The sequence below is a fragment of the Sminthopsis crassicaudata genome, chromosome 3 (assembly GCF_048593235.1).
Source record: "Sminthopsis crassicaudata isolate SCR6 chromosome 3, ASM4859323v1, whole genome shotgun sequence".
NCBI lineage: Eukaryota > Metazoa > Chordata > Mammalia > Dasyuromorphia > Dasyuridae > Sminthopsis > Sminthopsis crassicaudata.
Window position 1 is genome coordinate 437296447 of NC_133619.1, and position 20084 is coordinate 437316530.

At 33.7% G+C, this 20084-nt stretch overlaps 1 protein-coding gene across 3 annotated transcripts in view; it reads left to right on the forward strand.

The window, feature by feature from the left end:
* Positions 1-20084, forward strand: part of CHN1 (chimerin 1) — a 258773-nt gene that overhangs the window by 33612 nt on the left and 205077 nt on the right. For 2 of the 3 annotated variants that reach the window (XM_074303053.1, XM_074303055.1), the window contains one exon: positions 17407-17445. In XM_074303053.1, coding sequence (XP_074159154.1) covers positions 17407-17445 — 39 coding nt within the window. Of the gene's footprint in view, positions 1-12577; positions 12961-17406; positions 17446-20084 lie in introns of those variants that run through there. The other variant, XM_074303052.1, reaches the window with a different exon arrangement.

Consider the following 20084-nt stretch of genomic DNA (forward strand, 5'->3'; position numbering starts at 1 on the left):
GTTGTTAAAACCCTACAAAATCTCACATTTTACATTTTTTTATTAGTTATCCTTCTCCTGACTCCAATCTATTTCAGCATTTTATTGGTAGGTATGAAAGGAACCAGATGATAGTTAATATGCACACATTTGAGATAATCAGTGCTTTTCTTGGAATTCCTTTTTTTAGGGAATATTCAGTTCTCCAGTAAAATGGATAAATTAATTTCTTTGCCAGTTATCCATTTCTCAAGGAATCTTAAATACTGAGGCATAAAGGCAGCTTACCAGATGTTAGCATCTACCACCTAAGTTTAATTGTGTCCCTTAGAAGAACTCAGAGAATCTTTTTCAAAACTAAACATTTATTAAACACCTATTGTGTACGAGGTACTGTGTTAAGTACTGGGTTATTACAGATCATTTCTACTTCTGAAAGACCAGATTTACAGAAATTTGTTCTTGTTACTATTCTCCTTTGAGGTTGCTCAAATTATTTTTATCTTAAAGAAAAGATTGCTGTACAAAACCAATGAAATGATCTTAATCTTCTGGGTTTTTTTTTTTTTTTTTTAATATTTCTGTGTTGGCAGAGAAACCATTTGCAATAGTTTGGCAGTGCATCCTAAAGAAAAAAAGAGTGAAATTAGAAATAGAATGGATGGGGATCTATAGGAAATATGAAGCTTCATCATATTTTTGCTTACTTTGAGATAATGGAATGATTTTTGATAGAAGACAATATGAAAATTTTTTTTTTCAGTTTCAGTGCTAATGACTTTCTGTTTTCCAGTCCCGAGGGTGCAGCATCCTATGGATATTCTAACAATGTTAGTGCACTAAAGCATGCAAACAGTATTTGAAACAAAATGCTTGTTCACAGCTGTGTAAGTTATTCAATCTACTTATTGAAATATAAACATTCAAAATTAGCATGTACTTTGGGTTTTGAGCAAAAATGAATTGTTTGGGTAAGTTTAAAAATTGGCCATTTTTTTCCATTTAAAAAATCATTGCCCTGTGCACCTCTGCTATAGTTCCTTTCATTTATGGAGGATCTTACAGTTATCTTACATGTTTAAGAATACACAGTAATATCAATACCTTTGGAAGATTGAATTGAGATGGAAGATAAATTTGAAATGCTGTCTTTTCCCCTTTTGTAATGACATTCAGATGGTTATATACAAGTATGGAATATTTCCATAAGAAAATAGCATCATGAGAAAACTAGACAATGCATTTATATGGAAGTTTCCATTTCTATTCTGATACAAAAGATTTTGTTTCATTTATGTTGTTATTGAGGGGCCCATAATGCTGCCTTAACTTGGAAATTTCATTATGTACCTTTAACCAGTACCTTCTGTTGATATTTTATCTCCCACATCTGATTGGATATCACATAGATTGCCATCTGTGTGGGGGTTGGGCTCATGTATAGAATATCAGATGTTAAATTTGGCTGGAATTAGAATGGGTAACTTTGGCCCTACCCCAAACCACTTCACAAATAATTCATACTACAGACTCTGCTAATTAGCCTTGCAAAGCCACATACTAGAATAAAACTATTTTGAAGTAGGCTGAAATAGGTTTTCCTTAGTAATCCCAAGATAGGCAGATAGGCAATAGGTAGATAGAGTATGGGGCCTGCAATCAGGAAGACTTATCTTCCTGAGTCCAAATCTGGCCTCAGATACTTATCAGCTATGTGACCTTGGTCAAGTCACCTAATCCTGTTTTACTCAAGTTTCTCATCTGTAAAATGAACTAGAAAAGTAGGAGCCAGAACATCCCTAAAGAAAAAGTAGTCCCAGATCCTCCAGTAGTAAAGGACAAGCCAGTTTGTGTGCAGGCTATATCCCATCTCCCATCATGATTCTGACACTCTTATCACCAGTGACTTTGATGAGACAAAAACTAAGTCATAACTCCATAAAATATACCCCTTATAGTCAAATCAACATCTATAAGCAACTAAAATGTGCCAGGCACTGTGCCAAATGCTACAAAGGCAAAAAAACAGTCCTTGCTCTCAAAAAGTTCAATCTAATGGGGATACAACATTTCAGAAAAACCTGTCCCACCAATTGGAGAATGGCTGAATAAATTGTGATATATGAATATTATGGAATATTATTGTTCTGTGAGAAATGACCAACAGGAGGAATACAGAGAGGCCTGGGGAGACTTGAGCAGAACCAGGAGATCATTATACAGGGCAACAACAAGACTATATGATGATCAGTTCTGATGGACATGGCTCTTTTCTTTTTTCTTTTTCTTTTTTTTTTGTTTTTGACATGGCTCTTTTCAACAATGAAGTGATTCAAACCAGTTCCAATTGTTCAGTGATGAAGAGAGCCATCTACAGTCAAAGAGAGGACAATGGGAACTGAGTATAGTTCACAACACACCATTTCACTCTTTTTGTTGTTTGCTTGCATTTTATTTTGCTTTACTTTTTCTCTTATGAAGCATGATAATTGTATAAATATGTATGCATATATTATATTTAACATATATTTCTACTATGTTTAACATATATTGGAATACTTGCCATTGAGGGGAAGGCATGGGGGAAGAGGGGAAAAATTGGAACAAAGGGTTTTGCAAGGGCTGATGTTGAAAAATTATCCATGCATATGTTTTGAAAAATAAAAAGCTTTAATTAAAAAAAAAACAGCTTTTTTTCTAAGATTCTGATAGCCTTTTCTCAGTCCACATCTTTTTCGACCCCTCAGCTATTTTTGACAGTGTCAACCTCTTTTTATCTTGAATGTCCTCTCAAGTTTTGACATCTGTGACACTGTTCTTGGATTTCATCCTCCATGTATGATCAGACTTTCTCAACTTATTTTACTAGATAACATATCACTTGCCCACTGATAAGCACATTCCCCCAAGGTTTTGTCTTGTTCCCCTTTTAAGTTATCTTACCTGCCTCCATTACTTCATTTACTCTTTCTACACATATAATTACAAAATCTATATATCTAAACACAATCTCTTTCCTGAACTCTAGTTCACCAATTACCAATTAGACATCTCCATCTAGTTATCCCATTGGTATTCCAAATTCAACAAATTTAAAAATTAAACTCATTTTTATTAAAAATAAAACTCATTTTATTTTCCCCTAAATTCATCCCTTTTCTTATTGTTCTTATTTCTATTAAAGATACCACCATCCTTCCTATTACCAAGATTTGAAAACTCAAATTTAACCTTTTAAAAGACTTTTAGTTTTATTCTTTTACCTCTACTTTGTCTGACTCAAATTGAACAAGAAAAAAAATCCTTTGTTATATTCATAGTTAAAAAAAGCAAAATGTTTGTTTCATTCTCCATCTTGTTCCTTATCACCTCTTTGACAGGTTATAGATAGCCTCTGAAATTGGTCCTCTGAAATTGTGGTTGGTTACTGATGTGATCAGAGTTCTTAAGTCTCTCAAAAATGTCTATAATGCTGCTGTATACATTGTTCTCTTGGCTTGGCTACTTCATGTTGTAACAGTTCATATGCATTTTTCAGGTGTCTCGGAAAATAGCCCTGGAATCATTTCTTGTAACATAATATTCCATTGCAGGTATTGACTATAATTTGTTCAGTTGTTCTCCAATTGATAGATACCCCCTTAGTTTCCAGTTCTTTGCTATTACAAAAATAGCAGCTCTACATATTTTTGTAGGTATGTCCTTTTTCTTTGATCTTTGAGGGATAGGTCTGGTAGTGATATCATTGGATCAAAGGGTATGCAGTTTACTGACTTTTTGGCATAGTTCCAAAATCCTTTCCAGAATCAATTCCTAGCTCACTAACAGTACATTAAAGGACTTATTTCCATACGTTTGTTATTTTTCTTTTTTATCATCTTTGCTAATCTGATGGCTATGAATCAGAGTTACTTAAATTTGCCCTTTAGCTTAAATTTTTCCATTGGAGACTATTTTTTGATTCATCCTTGATTCTTTCATTTCTTTTGCCCCTCCCCCACATTTAGTCCATTGTCAAGTCCAATTAGTTTTACTTTTTCAACATCCCCTGTTTATTTATCCTTTTCTCCACTCATGTAGTCATCACCCTGGTTTAGAACTTCTTCTTTCACTTGGACTTATAGCCCCCCTACTCAAAATTCTTCAGTGGTTCTCTATTATCTCTGGGATACAGTTCCAGCCTACATTTCCAATCTTATTCCAATTATTTTTATTAAGTTCTAATCAAATTGGTCCATTTACTATTCCCCAAACTTGACCTTTGAGCCTTTCCACAAACTGTTCTTCATGCTGGAAATATACTGTGTCTTTACCTCTACTGCCCAGACTTTATATTCTTATTTCATGGTTTTACTCAGATACCATTTATTTTTTTTAATTTTTAATTTTTTTTGTTTTTTGTTTTTTGTTTTCTGAGGCAATTGGGGTTAAGTGACTTGCCCAGAGCCACACAGCTAGTTAGTATTAAATATCTGAAGCCAAATTTGAACTCAGGGTCAATTGACTTCAGGGTCAATGCTCTATCCACTGTGCCATCTAGCTGCCCCCTCAGGTACCATTTCTTATTTTCCTTTTCTAATTTTAATCACAGCTATTAGTGTTGTCTCTTCAAATTATCTTCTTTCTTCTTATATGTGTACGTGTTGTATCCACAAGTAAAATGTAAACTCCTAGAAAGCAGGTATTATTTTTTTTTATTTTCTTTTCCTTTCTTTTTTTCCTTTGTCTTTTCCTTTCACCTTCATTTCATTTGGTTTTCTTTTTCTTTTCTTTTATTTCCTCTCTTTTCCTTTCTTTCCTTTTTTCACTTCCAGCACTAAGAAAAGCACTAGAAAAAAGAATGTTTGTTGAACCAAGTTGAAAACTAAAGCACAAATTAGCATAAAGGAGATAAATGGTATAAAGTTGGAGAGAGTAAAAAGGGGGTATTTAAAAAATATGTTTCTTTTCATTTATCAAGTGCTGGGGATCAGGTAGATAGTATAGTGGATAGTGTGCTGAGCTTGGAATCAGGAAGATCTGATTTCAGATATGGCCTCAGATACTAGATATGTTACCCTGAGAAGTCACTTAATGCCTATTTTCCTCAGTTTCTCTTTTGTAAAATGGGAACATACTGAAGAAGGAAGTGACAAACCATTTCAGTATCTTTGCCAAGAAAACCTTATGTCCACGGGGTCTTGGAGAGCTGGACAGGTTCCCATAGCTGTAAGGTCTGCAGACATTGCATACTAGGATGAATATAGTTTCTTTGCATATAAGTTTCTCTCTCTTGGGTACTTATTTCTGTTTGAGTTTAACCTCTGGAAAATTAAAAGCCATAAAAGGAGATTTTCAGAAATGCAGAAACAAGCTTGGCATTAGAGGTTTCTTCATTTGGTTTTGGACTAATAACCTACAGGATTTTCCTAGAAACTGAAGCTAGAAGGGATCTGAGAGTTTACCCAAACATTTAACAAATTGAAAAAAACAGAGTTAGAGAAGTTATTTGACTTAAAGACACACACACACACACACACACACACACACACACACACACACACACACACACACATGTTAATTAGAAGAGCTGGAGTATGAATGTAGGTCTTCTGCCTCCAATCTGGATCTTTTTTTTTTTTTTTTTTTTTCTATTAAAATCAACTGTGTTAAATATCATCTAAGATTGATCTCTTCTGATATCCGATTGTTCTTAAGTAGCATATTCTTTGGACATTTGACAGCATAGAGCGTCATTTGTGCAAAAAAGGTGGATCAGTGTTAACTCAGACATGCAAAACACTTTATTAAACCTCTGAACAGCCTGCACATGCTTAGAATTATCGGGCTATGCTCATCTGTGGTTTGCAGCAGCATTGCTTTCATTTCTGGCTTTGCTCTTTCCCACAGCTGTGCATTGCTTTCTCCCTTATTTGGCCCCATCTGATTATGTAGCTCACAGCCCTCCAAAAAAGCACCCTGATATTCCCCCGGCTCACCCATTAATCCATTAATTTATGGATTGATTTTTTTGAGGACACTCACTTGAAAAGAGATGCATTGTTCTGAGATGGTTATCCTGTATCATGGTAGGGGACAAGCAGTTCTGAGCATTTCTGTCTCAAACTATGATTGCTAAAATTCCAGGTGACAAAATAATTTTTCTCCCTGAAGATGAATTTAGGGTCTCACAACTATTTTCTAAGATTCAGTTATTGTCATGTACCTGCAGGGCCTTCATCCCTTCCCAGACTCTGGGTTAAGTCTGGATGGCTCTCTCTCAGAATTAAGCCCATGTCAAAGTATACTGAAAATTCTAACAAACACATTCTGTGGCACATTCCCAGGACCAAGAATGTGGCAATGGATTCCTTTTCTAAGGGCCGGGGCTCAAGTGAGACATTCCTCTACCACTATGTTTGGTCTCGGGAGAAGCACAGTCCTAGAGTCCTCTGTCACAAGGGATAAATTGCCACAAAGAGAAAAATTGTATTTTTAATATGTTCTTTAGGAAAAAACCAAGGAGGGACATTTACTATCTCAACTATGAGAGGTGAGGAATTCTCAGATTCAGGTATATTTGTCAGATATCTGGGATAGAGTCACACTTCTACTTAATGTTGCATTTTCCAATAATTTTATTTTCTAATGTCAAGAGTTTTTAATATTATTCAGATAATTCAATCTTTAGAAGTCCCCAAATGATGTGAAGAAGGGTCTCCAGAATAATTGTTCATGTTAGGAAAAAAGTAGCAATGGGTATATATTTTTCAATTTTAAGTTTTGACCATTGAAAAGTTGACTTCCATTTTCTACAAGTAAACTTTATTTCTCCATTGTGTTGCTTGTGGCAAAGAGTTATAAGGAAAATTGTATTAATTAAAGTAATGGCTTTGTCTTAAAACAAATTTTTTTGAAGGTTGAGATATTGGGGAAATGCTATGCAGAAGTTAATGACTTCTCATAATGCTTTCTTTTAATCCTTAAGCAGGGCATTGTGAGGGTTTTTAGTCAATTTGACAACTGGTTAGGATGTACATTTTCTGGAAATTACTGAATTAGGGAGAAAATCTCAGAGGGCCTTTATTATTTCTTACTGGAAGAACAAATATTAAATGGGAAAAGGACTGCATTTTCTTCCCTGCATTTGTGTGGCAAACAGGTTCCAGAACTGTCTCTTTTTACCTTTTGGATTGCTAGGTTGTATTGAAAAGATAGAAAAAGTAGTAAAGGGTTATTTGCATAGTCTATTTGCCAGAACTGTCCAGTGAGGGAAAGGAAAGGCTTTTGAGGGCTTGGATGAAAGGTCTGCAGGAGGAGTGAGGTTTCTATGTCTATTCCATATTTTATTAAGGGGACTTTGTCAGCCAGAAAGCCCACTCTGGGCCTTTTCTCATGGTGAGAGAGGATTTGCAAAGTTTTTGTTACTGGAGACTCTGGTGAAGGAAGACACAGCACAGTGGCTATCCTGAATTAGAAATTATCTCTCTTCTGTACAAGTTCTGGGTCATTATTCTCTGAAGAATGAAAAATAATTAGCTTTGGTTTTTAAAAATAGTTTATACTTTATAAGTGAATCATGACACATCAATTTCCAACTTGAAATAACTTTAAATGACTTTTTTTTTTCCTGAGGATGAACTTAACTGACCCCATTTGGCTGTGACTTTTCAGGATGAATTTCTAATTGTTGGATAAACCTGTTCCTTTTCATCCTTTACTGTCTTTTCAAGAAAAGGAGCTTACTGAGGGTGTACTGTACTTATAACCTTAGATATGCTCATTTTTTGAGTTTCTCCATTATTCATGAATTTTTTAAAGTTTTAAAAATATTTGTTTTAATTTATTGCTTTTAATGAAGGAAGCTTAATTTCTTTGGTTGCTGTTGTCAATTTTCTTTTCTTTCTTTTTTAAATTAAAGACTAATAATTCTATTTTACTTTTTGAGGAAAACTAGAAATTTACATATTCACTAGATTTTTTGTTTTAGGTATTCTTCCTTTAAAAAAATACAATGTATAATAGATTTCCTAAACATTTTGCCTTGTGTTGAAATATGTTTCTGGGGTTACCAGCACCTGGTTCTTTCAGTATTAGTGTCCATGAATGTGCAGAATGAGAGCAGTAGCAGTTGGTAGGGTGTAGGAAAATCACCCTTGAATACTTTGGATTTGGGAGATTAAAAGAATATAATATGCCAGGTGGTTAAGATGAGAGAAAGACATTACTCTCTACCACTGTCATTCCTGTGTAGTGATTTAAAACTGTGACTTCTTAAAACAAAAGTAATCTGAAATTATGAGCCTTTTGCTTTGAATTGTCTAAATCAGATGTTTTTTGATCAGCCAGAAAAGGTTTGGTAAAGCTTAATGGATTTTCTGATGGAAAATTCTTATGATTATATATTGTTTAAAAAAATTGTAAAATGGTGCTTGAGCACTAAAGGCTAACAATCTCAATTTGGACTTTTTTTGGTTAAGGTTTTTTAAAAAGCAAATTTCATTCTGTTCTAAAAGCTATGACTTATTTTGGTCTTTTTATAGACTTTAAAACTGTTTAAATTTCACCAGAAAAACTATACCAAACTGAAAAGCATACAGTATGTATGGAGATTATAAATATGTATATACAGTATATATGTATACACATACACAGAGCAGTATATTTGTATCTATTTGTCCTTTAGCTGGCAAAGAAAATACATTATTACTCTAAGTGTTTGTGAGTGCTGGGGAAAAGACCAATGACTCACTTATTCCCATAAGGGGTATGAAGAAGCTAGATAGATTCTCTCATCTGGTTAGTAGTTACTATCATAAATATTTAGTCAATCATATAATGAAAAGAGCTACCACATTATCCTAGCAATCAGGGAAACATTTATTGAGCATGTAGAAGTTGTGCTGTAAATTATATTACTCAATACTGAGGTTATACTATATACATATATAAAAAGACATGTAATTTGGGAACTTCCAGTGATGAAATTTCCTGCACAAATAAAGATCAGATCACATCTTGCCTTTTATTTAATAAATAAGCCCCAGGGAATCTTTGATGCCCAAAGAGATTATAAGGGTCATACATTTTCTAAGAGTCAGAAGGAGAACTAAACCCAGGCTCTTCTAGCTAGAATAGTATCTACTGTGCTACAATAGTTCTGTAATTATTATGTTCATGTTGAAATGCTTTAAAGTTGTTTGAGTACATTTTGTTTAGTTTTAGCATCACATGAAAATGTTGATGAATGTTGATAAAACTTTACTTCTTTAAAGAAAAAATATAGCACCAAACAAAAAGATTCAGAGATAATACAAAGATAAATCTTTACAAACAGCTGATAAATGAATTAAGTAATCATAATACATACATAATTCCTCTTGGTTTATAAAGTGTGTTCCTGACCTCTTCTTTATGAAGTAGTGGTATGATCAAATATTAATCCCATTTTAGAGATCAGGCAACTACCTGAGGTTTAGGGAAGTTGTAATTTAATTTATCCAAGTTCACTGGATTAGGAAGAGGAAAGACTTGAACAGAGGTTTTGTTTTTTTTTTCAAATCAATCAAACAATCAATAAACATTTTTAAAGCCCTTATTAAGTGCCAAACATTGTACTAAATTCTTGGGACATAAAAACAGGTAAAAAAAACCAGTTCTTCCCCTTAAGGGGTTTATAATCTAATAAATTACAATCAAACCCATGTTCCACTACACAAGCTTATTTGTAGGGCCATACTTTGAAACTTGAAATAGATTTTCCTTTAGAAATAATGATATAAATGGTCCCATTATTCTCTTGTATTTTATGTTTTTTTATCCTGCAAGGCAGTTGGGGTTAAATGACTTACCCAGGGTCACACAGCTAGGAAATGTTAAGTATCTGAATCCAGATTTAAACTCAGATCCTCCTGGTTCCAGAGCCAGTATTCTATTCATTGTACCATCTAACTGTTCCTTCCTGCATTATTTTAAACTAGTGGTGTAACTGAAATACCCTACACTTGTAATAAAAAAGATAATATGAAACAATAGCATGAACTTACTTTTTAAATTTTAAATATCATAAAAGATAAATTAACACAGAAAGTAGCAGAAAACAAGTAATAATAGCTACAGAAAGTTTCAAGGAATAGTATAATTACAGTACTAAGGAAACAAAGAGAAAGTTTTGTTAACACTTGAGGAAATGTTAACTTGAAGAATGTTAACGGAAAAACAATTTTAATGGAGGATGAAAAGGTAGATGAAACTTTTGGTAGAGATTCTTTTTTTTTCTTTTTTTTTTTTTCCTGAGGCAATTGGGGTTAAGTGACTTGCCCAGGATCACACAGCTAGGAAGTGTTTAAGTTGAAATTTGAACTCAGGTTCTCCTAACTTCAGAGCTGGAGCTCTATCCACTGCGCCACCTAGTAGAGATTCTGAAGGAAACACATGAACAATTTAAATAGCTTTAGAGATGGATGGAACCTATTCTTCTTACAGTTAATTTCATTGTGAAACTTAAGACTTGCCTTTTCCTGAATAGAAGTGTTGCTGATTATTGTGATTAAGGTTTTGAGGTGCTTACAAATACAATAACTTCATATTTGTCAAGAGCATTTATTAAGTGCCTTTTATGTGCTGTGTACTAGGCACTAGGGATACAAAGATGAAAATGAAAAAAATATTGAGCTTATTTATGTTATGTCAGGAGAGATAGCATGTATTCATATTAGTTTACATGCATATAAAAGGCAGGTAAAGGCACAATGGATGGATGCTACCAGATTTCAAATCTCTCCACAGAGAGTTATTCATTTTTGACTTGTAAATGATTTTTGCTTTGATTCTGAGCAAATCAGTTGACTTCTGCCTACTTCAGTTTTCTCATATATAAAATGGGAATAATAATAGCACCTATTTCCCAGGGCTGCTGTGGGATAAAATGAGATATTTGCAAAGCATTTTGAAAACCTTAAAGTCCCATATAAATGCTAACTATTGTTATTATGCAAATCACATGCAAAATAATTGCAAGGTAAATTTGTTGCTCCCCCTACACTGGAGAATATATCATGATTTTTGTCATGCTGACCTTTTCTGATTCTCCTACCCTTTGATTACTTTCTTTTCTTTTTCTTCAATCAGTTCCTTCTCAGTCATATCCATCCATATTAGAGAAATAATCAATAGGGAAGCCGCCTACTTTTCTGATTATTCTTGGTCAGTCTCCTATGCTGGCATGTGCCCAATTATTTAAGTGTGGATGCTCCCTGAGTTTCTAGCCTGAAACCTCTTCTCTTCTCTCTCTCTTCTTTTTTGCTTTTCCATTTTGCTTCTATAGTTTCAACTTTCTACAGTGATATCTATTCTATAAAAGACACAGATTTACTTATAGAGATATATGGTACTTAGTTACAAATCTATTTCTGTACCCTCGGTAGCTTGTCTCTAGTTTCCTTCTTCCTTACCCTCCACTGATGTGACATGCACCTTTCCTTTTGTACAGACTTCCAAAACTGAGTGTCCTTAGCTTGTAGCATTGGGGAGAGTATGGATACTTGGTTGATTTTCTGTCTATAATAATGATAGGAGATTGATTCTGATTATGTTTTCATTATCCTTTTTGATATACATGGAACCCTAGCAAACTCTGTGGAGAGGAGTCTTCTTTCTCCTCATCCCCAACCTCTATCTAGAAAACACGCCCTTTTTTGCCTGCCTGGGCTGAATCACTGCTGTGGGGGTACCAGGGAATGAGTCTCTAAAGGAGAGCACTGAGACCCAAGCCTGAGAGGTTGCTTGTACTTGTAGCACTCAGTACTAGGATGGAGTGAACTAGGAGTAAGAGCTCTGAGAGTTTAATTTCTCCCAAGTCATTTCAGGAGACTTTCACATTGGTCAGTACTTCTGTGTTATAATGGATTCAGCTTTAGTTTCTGTAAAAAATTTGCTGTTTATGTTTTTTTTTTTAATTTTGAGGATTTGGAGGTTACAAAGTTCTGTGGAAAACTACTCTGCTGACTGCTTTGGTTATTTCACCATTATGTTACCTAATAGGCTTTTTACAAATATGAGTTCTATCGAATGCTTGTTGAATTTTACTTTGTTGAAATTTACTTTGAATCTTCCTTGCATTTCAATCTAGATGTCCTCCATTTCTTCTTGAGTCCTTGATTTCATTGTGTTTCTCTATTGAGGAGTTAAGTTAATCATTCAGAGCCTCAGATCTGGAGCTCATACTGAATACCTCCTAGGGAACTGAAGCATCACCTGAAGATCCCCAAATTCCTATGTCTTCTATCCTGAAAGAGAATATCAAATTTGGGGGCTACATGTTATAAAGGTACCCAGAGTACCTTTTATAAGATTGGCATGGCAAAAAACCATAAACCACAGAGTGAATTCCAGAACTCCATGGACTCATTATCTAATCCCTCCAAACTACTTAGTGTTCTAGGAGAACGGATGGATGAAGTAAGAACTAAAAGCAAAATAGGAGATAAGAAAGGAAGATTCTAAATCCAAAGTGCCTGTGAGGGATTGCAGAAAAGGGGAGCATAGCCAAGAGTCCTTCAGTGGTGGGACCTAGAGATAGACATAAACATAGATTGTAGTGAAGAGTGGAAATAGATCCATTGATTGTGATGAGAATGACTGGGATGGTAGTGGTTGCAAGCAGCTGCATCATAAGGTCATATATTTAGTTCTAGAAAGAACATTAGAAGTTTTCTGGTATGACTCATTCTTTTTACAAATGAGGAAACTGAGACCTAGAGAGTTAAAGTGATTTGTTCAAGATCACACAATAAGTGGAAATGCTAGGATTCAGATACAGGTACGCTGACTACAAATTAAGTGAACTCTTCAGTGTATCATCCAAGATGAACTGGCTAGCTAAGCATATAGCAGCAGCCAGAGAGAATAGGGAAGAAACAAAAAGAGATTTCCCAGTGGCCATACCAAAGGGAAAGAAAGAAGAATTCTCAGCAGCAGCATTTTGGAGAAGGGAAAGTGAAGGTAAGAATGGGAGGGAAGTTAACCCTTGGACAAGATGGCTAGTAGTATATAGATGTTTGGAACTTGAGACTGGCCACATTTCCTTTCCAGGAAAAAGGCAGTAAAACTTAAATTGAAAATGCTGTGTGTCGGTGATGTATCATGCGTGTAATAGATTTTGTGTTGCAGGCACTAAGTTTAATTACTGCATTTTCCATGCCATTTTATGATTTCAAGCAATTGGTGAATTATTACTTACTCACAGGCTATTTTTTAAAAGCAATAATAAGATGCCTCTTTCTTGTATATCCTAGGTCTCTGGGTTGGGTTTTATGACAAATGCTAAAGAGGAGGCGGGGAGAGTCCTTGAAACTTCTCTTTGGAGGTAGACTAGCAATATTTGGTGCTTATTGTCTCTTGTTTACTTGAGGACAAGCTGTTGCTTTATGTTAAAAGAGCACACTGTTCTCTTTTTTGTATCTTCTTTTAACTTATTGAATTGTTTTGCTATATATACCACAACATGTATGTCACTCCCTTGGGAATAAGAAAAAATAGTTTGAAGTTTTAGAAGAAGAATTTCTGGTGAATTAATCATGAATTTCTATAGATATTCCTCAGTTCCTCTCCAGATCTTTTATAATTTATGTTGACTGGGGCAAAATGTAGGGTGAGGGAGTTGGTTTATCCATGATACAATCAGTTAGCTTACAATAATTTACCAGTACAAGTAGGAATACTTTAATTATTTTGAAAATAATTATAACACATCTATCTGAGGCTTAGTTCTCTGATCACTTTGCCTGCTTAGATTTAGCACAATGAAGTGGTTACAATGCTGGTCTTGGAGTCAGGAGGTACAAAGTTTTAAACCTTGCCTATGACATAATCCACCTGTGTGAATTGAGGCAAGTCATACCACCTTGCTGGCCCTCAGTTTCCTCATCTGTAAAATAGAGATAAAGTCTTACTATTTACTTCAGAGGCTCTTTTGACAATCAGATGAGATGATATATGAGGAGTACTTTGACACCTTAAAATTATATGAATACTAATTATTTTCATTATTGTTATTACCAGGAACACAGCTCAAAGCCAGAAATTAAGAAAAGGCCTGTGAGAACAAAAACAAGTGTCACAAAGTTCATATACTAACACTTTATTAATAGAAGCTGTTACTCAAACCTTTTGTTATTATTATTTGACAAAAAAAGAGCAATACGTTTAGTTTCCAAAAAAAGTGGGGAAAATGGACTGCTAGTGGTAGGTACATCAATAATAGTAAGAGTTGTTATTTGACAGTAAAGGAGGAAATGGAAAACTCCCAAAGAGCAGACCAAAAACTCAAAAAGCACATCAGTCTGAGGCCATTTAGCCTCAGAAGTCCTGAAGGCATCATAGTATAATTGATGTTATTTAACTATCAATAAAATAGTGCAATATTAAAGAAATATGTGATCTCTATTAAAAGAATTTCTGTCCAAGACAGTTTAAGATAAAAAATAGATTTGACTGTAGAAAACTTAGTTATCCAGAAGGACTAATAGCCCAATAGTTAAGTTTAATTGAAGTTTTACAATAATAATGTTATAAAGAACTCATAAAATTAAGGGAGAAATATTATATTGCACCAAATAACAACATTGTGGATTTCTTTACTTTGAACTTCTATCAACTCTTGTCAGTTATAAAACACTTCTATCTGAATTACTCATCTTATCAGATAGTTGTTATGTTTTTACCCTAAAAAGCCTCTTTTTAGAAGATACTTCTAAAGGCTAAATTTAGCTTTAAAACATCTTTTCCTCTCAGATCATTCTGTCCTTATCCACTGATTCCTTTCCCTCCCCCACAAAATGGCAGACTCCCCTCATCCTTTAAAGAAACAAATAAGTCTCTCTATCTTGCCATAAGTTCAAGCTGTTTTCTTTTCTTTTCTTTCTTTTACTTACTGTGAAGTTTTTTTTTTTAATCTATTTTCCTTCAAATCTCTAACCTGTCTGACATTTTGTGCTCCTTGTGGAACTCCATGTTAGGTTGGTCCCAGAGCAGCAATATATAATGGACTTCTCTAGTGCTTTAATTATGAAACCAGAAAATTGAATCTCTTTATTTTATTTAAAAATGAAAATATAAAACAGGGTGAAATTCTTTTCAGCTAAATAACTTTGGTGGGTTCTTTCAGGAGACCAAATTTTAGAAGAACATCTTAGCTGCCATGGGAAGGGGTTTTTTGGATCTTTTTGTTTTTTTTTTTTAATATTTTTAGCTTAAGGCTGTTTATACATTGGTGATATTCACTAGAGTTTTATTCTGAGTAATTTCAATTGCTTTCTTGATAAACATATTAGGGATTTTCTTGTCCTTCTCATCCACAGAATTCCCTAGAGCCAAGTTTCTAAAGGAATTCAAACTTCAGTGCCACCAGTCAGGGGTTAGCTACACTGGCATCCTGCCACCACATCTATCCCACCTCCTCACTGGTTGGTTTTGACTATAGAATACTAACATCCAAATATAAACTTTGGGTAAGAATATTCAACGAATGAAAGACCAATGAAACATCATTCTCTCCTAATTCTTCCTTATGTGTTCTCTTCCTGCCTTTTTAAAAAATTAGACCCTTAATTTTATTGATAGAAGAACTACTCTATCAAGAGCAGATCATGAATTGTCCTCCATGCCTGTAATGCCTTCCCTTCAGTGCTCTGCCTACAGACATCCCTGGCTTCTTTTAAGTGCTAATTAAAATACATTCTTATACTGAAAGGCTTCCTCAATCCCTCTTAATTCCAGAATTAATATTTTTAAAATTTACATTTTCATTTATTTTTATTTAGATTCATTACTAACACTGTTTGAAAGCATCATGACATAGTAGGCACACAATCTTAAAATGTATGATTTTGCATAAGTAGTTTGTCAAGTATAGTATCATTTTTTGGTACTAGGTTTAAAGATGATACTTGTATTCTTTGTTTTTTAATGTGTTTTGTAATACCATAATATCAGTCTAATCATGTATTGGTAAGAAATTAAAAAGCATTTTTTTCTTCAATCAATTACTTCTCTGTCAGATCTACCTTTGTGTAGAAGAAATCATCAATAGGGAGGTCTTCCATAAATTTCTGGAATTTAATTTAAATTAGAATTTAATGGTATTTATATTTTGTATTTATCCTGTATATAACTTAGTTTGTATATGTTTACTTGTTGTCTCCCCTATTAGATAGGAAGCTCTTTGAGGGCAGGATTGTCTTTTGACTCTTTGTATCTCCAGTGCTTAGCACAGTGCCTGGCACAGGAACTTAGGAACTTAGAAGGTATTTATTACTAAACTGATAAAAAACTTTCACTGCTTTGTGACTTATTACCTCCTTTAAAACAAACTTTCTTTTTGGAAGGGAACAGAAGGAGGCATTTAGGATCACACAGCTAGTAAGTATTTCAGTCCAAATTTGAACTCCTCCTGACTCCAGGACTGGGTCTCTATCAGCTGTGCCATCTAGTTGCTCCGAAACAATCTATAAGTAATAGAAGCTTAAACTTATGGAGCAATTTTACAAGATGCTGTGGACTTACTATTTCCCTGATTTTTTTAGGATCGTTATCTTTATTATACATAGAGGAAAATGGAGCTCATGGAGATTATTAAGTGACTAGGATTGCACTTTAGGAGATGATAGAGTATGGACTCAAAGTTAGACTTTTTGACTCAAAACTCAAGGTATGAAAAAATGGAGTTTTCTTCCTTCGCTGTTGGTGTTCTGTCTGTGAGAATCTGAGGCTAAATTTGAATTCTTCCTGGCTATAAACCCAGGACTTCATGAGCTGCACTTAACCAAGTTGGAGATGGTTGGCTGGGAGTTGAGTTGTAGATTGTTGTTCAGTCGTTTTTGTTGTATCCTATTCTTTGTGACCCCATTTGAAGTTTTCTTGGTGAAGATACTAGAATGTTTTGCCAATTCCTTCTACAATTCATTTTACAGATGAGGCACCAAGGCAAACAGGATCATACAGCTAGTGTCTGAGGCCAGATTTGCACTCAGAAAGAGTTCAAGTGATGAATCTTTCTGACTTTAGGCTCAGCACTTTATCCACTGTGCTGCCCAAGTTGGAGAGTCTGGCCTACCTCAGAACTCTGAATACTTAATCCATGTTCTCATCCTTCCCTGTTCCATAATTCTTAGTCTGGTCACTTGCCTAGAGGTCAGATTTGTGATTTGGGACCTGGAACAATGACCTGCCATAGTTTCTACTTCAATTTTTTGATTTTTTTCTCAGACATTCTTTTAAAAACCTATTAAATAAAGTAACATTTCAAATGTATCAAATTTATTAAAAGTTTTAAAAATTCCTTCTGTAATTTGGAATTTTATTTAAAGAATATTAAGAAAAAATAACATAAGACATGAATTTACATAATGAAGATTATACTAATAATGTTGTTTCATTATTTTCTTTCAGATACTGATGAATATAGACCTCCTGTATGGAAATCTTACTGTAAGTATGAAAATAAAAATGTAAGCATATCGGCTATACAAAATATATTATTATAACAAATACAGCAGAGGCAGCAAATCTAAAACTATTAGTTGGGGAATTTTGGATTTTCACCCATTCATTGAACAAGTAATTTGCAAAAGGATGGCTTAAGTTTTCTTGGTAGGCACAATTAAAATGGAGCAAAGCCATCTCTGTTGGGTTCATTTATGGTCTACATTTTTGGACAGTATAAAGTTCTGTGTTGATCATACATGCATCATACCTGCACATGCTCAAAGATCTTGATTTCCAAGATTTGAAGCTGGCTGATTCAGAACTCCAAATGAATCTGGTAGAGAAAAAGGGAAACCAAGAATTCAATCTTTTTTTTTTTTTTTTTTTTTTTAACTTTCATTTATTTTATTTTTTATTTGTGGAATAAAACAAGCATTTCTATAATGTAGTATAATTTCTAAAAAGATGATCTTTTAAAAAGATGATTTAAAATACCTACACATTTATTAGGTATAACTTGCTATTATTTTAAATATATTTTAAAAGTTATATAATTTTTTCCCTTTATTTTCATCTCTCTCTTCCCCATTCTAGAGATGGCTATCATTAGACACAAATATTTGTGTATGTGTTTACATGTGTGTACAAATATATATAATGTTTGTGTGTATTTGTGTGAGAAATCATTCTATAGATACTTCTGTTTCTCTCTGGATAAAGAGAACATCTTCCTTCACATGTTTTTTTTTGGTAGTTAATTTCAATTCCTGTTTTCTTTTCATGAAAATGGACACCTAACTTCATACCTTCAGAAAGCTACCAAAATGGGAAGAAAAGGGACAATGAGTCAAAAGGAAAAATACATTTCATTTAGGAATATTTTTTCCACTATAGCATGGACAGAGCCATATTGAGTGCTGTATGCCTCATCACTCTTTCCATGTTGCATTTTTTTTAATACACATGAAATCCTCTTTATCCCAGGATTGATTATCCACATCCCTTCAATTATGATGATATGTTATGTTTAGTCTGAATTTATTATTTCATTGGTTTTGAGAATTCCTAATGAAGAAGTTCCTTCTCTCACCTCAGCAGTTGTTTTGCAATTCATAGTCTTAGAGAATTTCCTGGGGCCCTTAGAAGGTCAATGACTGGCCTTTTGGGACAAGAGGTTGGATAAGTCTTCTTGAGCAGGAACCTGGCTCTCTAGCTACTCTTCCATGTTAACTTTCTAAGAAGTTTTTAAGAGAAGCAAATGCTATCACCACACAAAAATACTAATGAACTGACCAGCTAGAAAATTGGTCCACATTCAGATATCCCTTCCTGATTAATACAAACATCTTTCCTCATTGAATCAATTGACTTCATTGTCTATTCAAAGGATTAAGAGAAGCTCATGGAAAAGCTGATGAAAACCTTGAATATGTGCTTCAAAAATAAAATGTGTAATGAAAGATGTCATATTATGTTATCATATAATTTTGATAGGAAAAATAGTTTCCCCAAACCAGTAAGCACTTGATGCCTTCTTTGTTATTCTGAGAATTAATACATAAATACTACCATAACCTAAATTTGTTAATTATAAGATAAAATAAGCAGATTTTCATATTTTAATTTCATTTATCAAGCATTTTCAACATTTACTATGAAATATTACTTTCTATTTTAAGTGGATTTACTTTAAGTGGAATTTTTCTATTTTTTATATTTCTACTAATTTATTTTCTATTTTTCTATTTGGACAATGGAATTTCCTACAAAGGATGTCTACTAGAAAAACATATCATTTCCATTTCTCTACTCTGTCTACTAAAGTCTTCTTTTCCTCCCCAAGTTCTAGTAATCTCTAAGGACACTTCTACCTCTAAATCTTAGTAATCTACTAGTCCTAAGAAACTAATAGTTTAAAAGAATCAAAGGGGAAAAATAAAAGCTTGTGTCCATTACTTACAAATTTGAAAGCAACAATATTTTGAACTTAGATATTGGCTATTTTAGGAGTAGATAGAATTTGAAAAAACACTTTTAGTAGCTGAAAGAAGAAAATTGTATTTAAATAGAAGCTTTTTCATCTTTGTAAATGTAAGGAATTTGTCTTTTAGTTTCTAATGGTCCCAAGTTGCTCAAGAGAAGACACTAAAAGAGAAACTAAATTTTGCTTCTTTCATTATAGTGGTTATATGGTCCCCAAACACTTATAAGTAGATATATAGTTTTCTATTTTAAGCTTATTATAGTAAATAAAATACAAACAGCCCATAAAAATTGCCATAGATACTTTTTCATCTGCTTCTGTCTTTCCATCTCTGAAGTATGTAGTTCAAAAGGTTCTTGGGATGACTAATGTATCCAACGCTAGGTACTTTTTGTTTCATAATACCATTGATTGGAAGTCTAATTAACATTAGTTACCACTTTTTTCTTTTCTTTTTTTTTTTTTTTGTACAGTGACTGGTTTCCTTATTACTGAAGGCAAAGCTATTTATTCACCATATAGAACTATTTTATGACTTTCCTTGAGATGTGATGTTTTCTTCTCATAAGGCTGTTGATTGGTGTCTATAAGAGGTGTGAATTTTTTTCAATAGTTTAAAAAACTGATAGTTATCATTTGTCTAGGAAAACATTTTCAA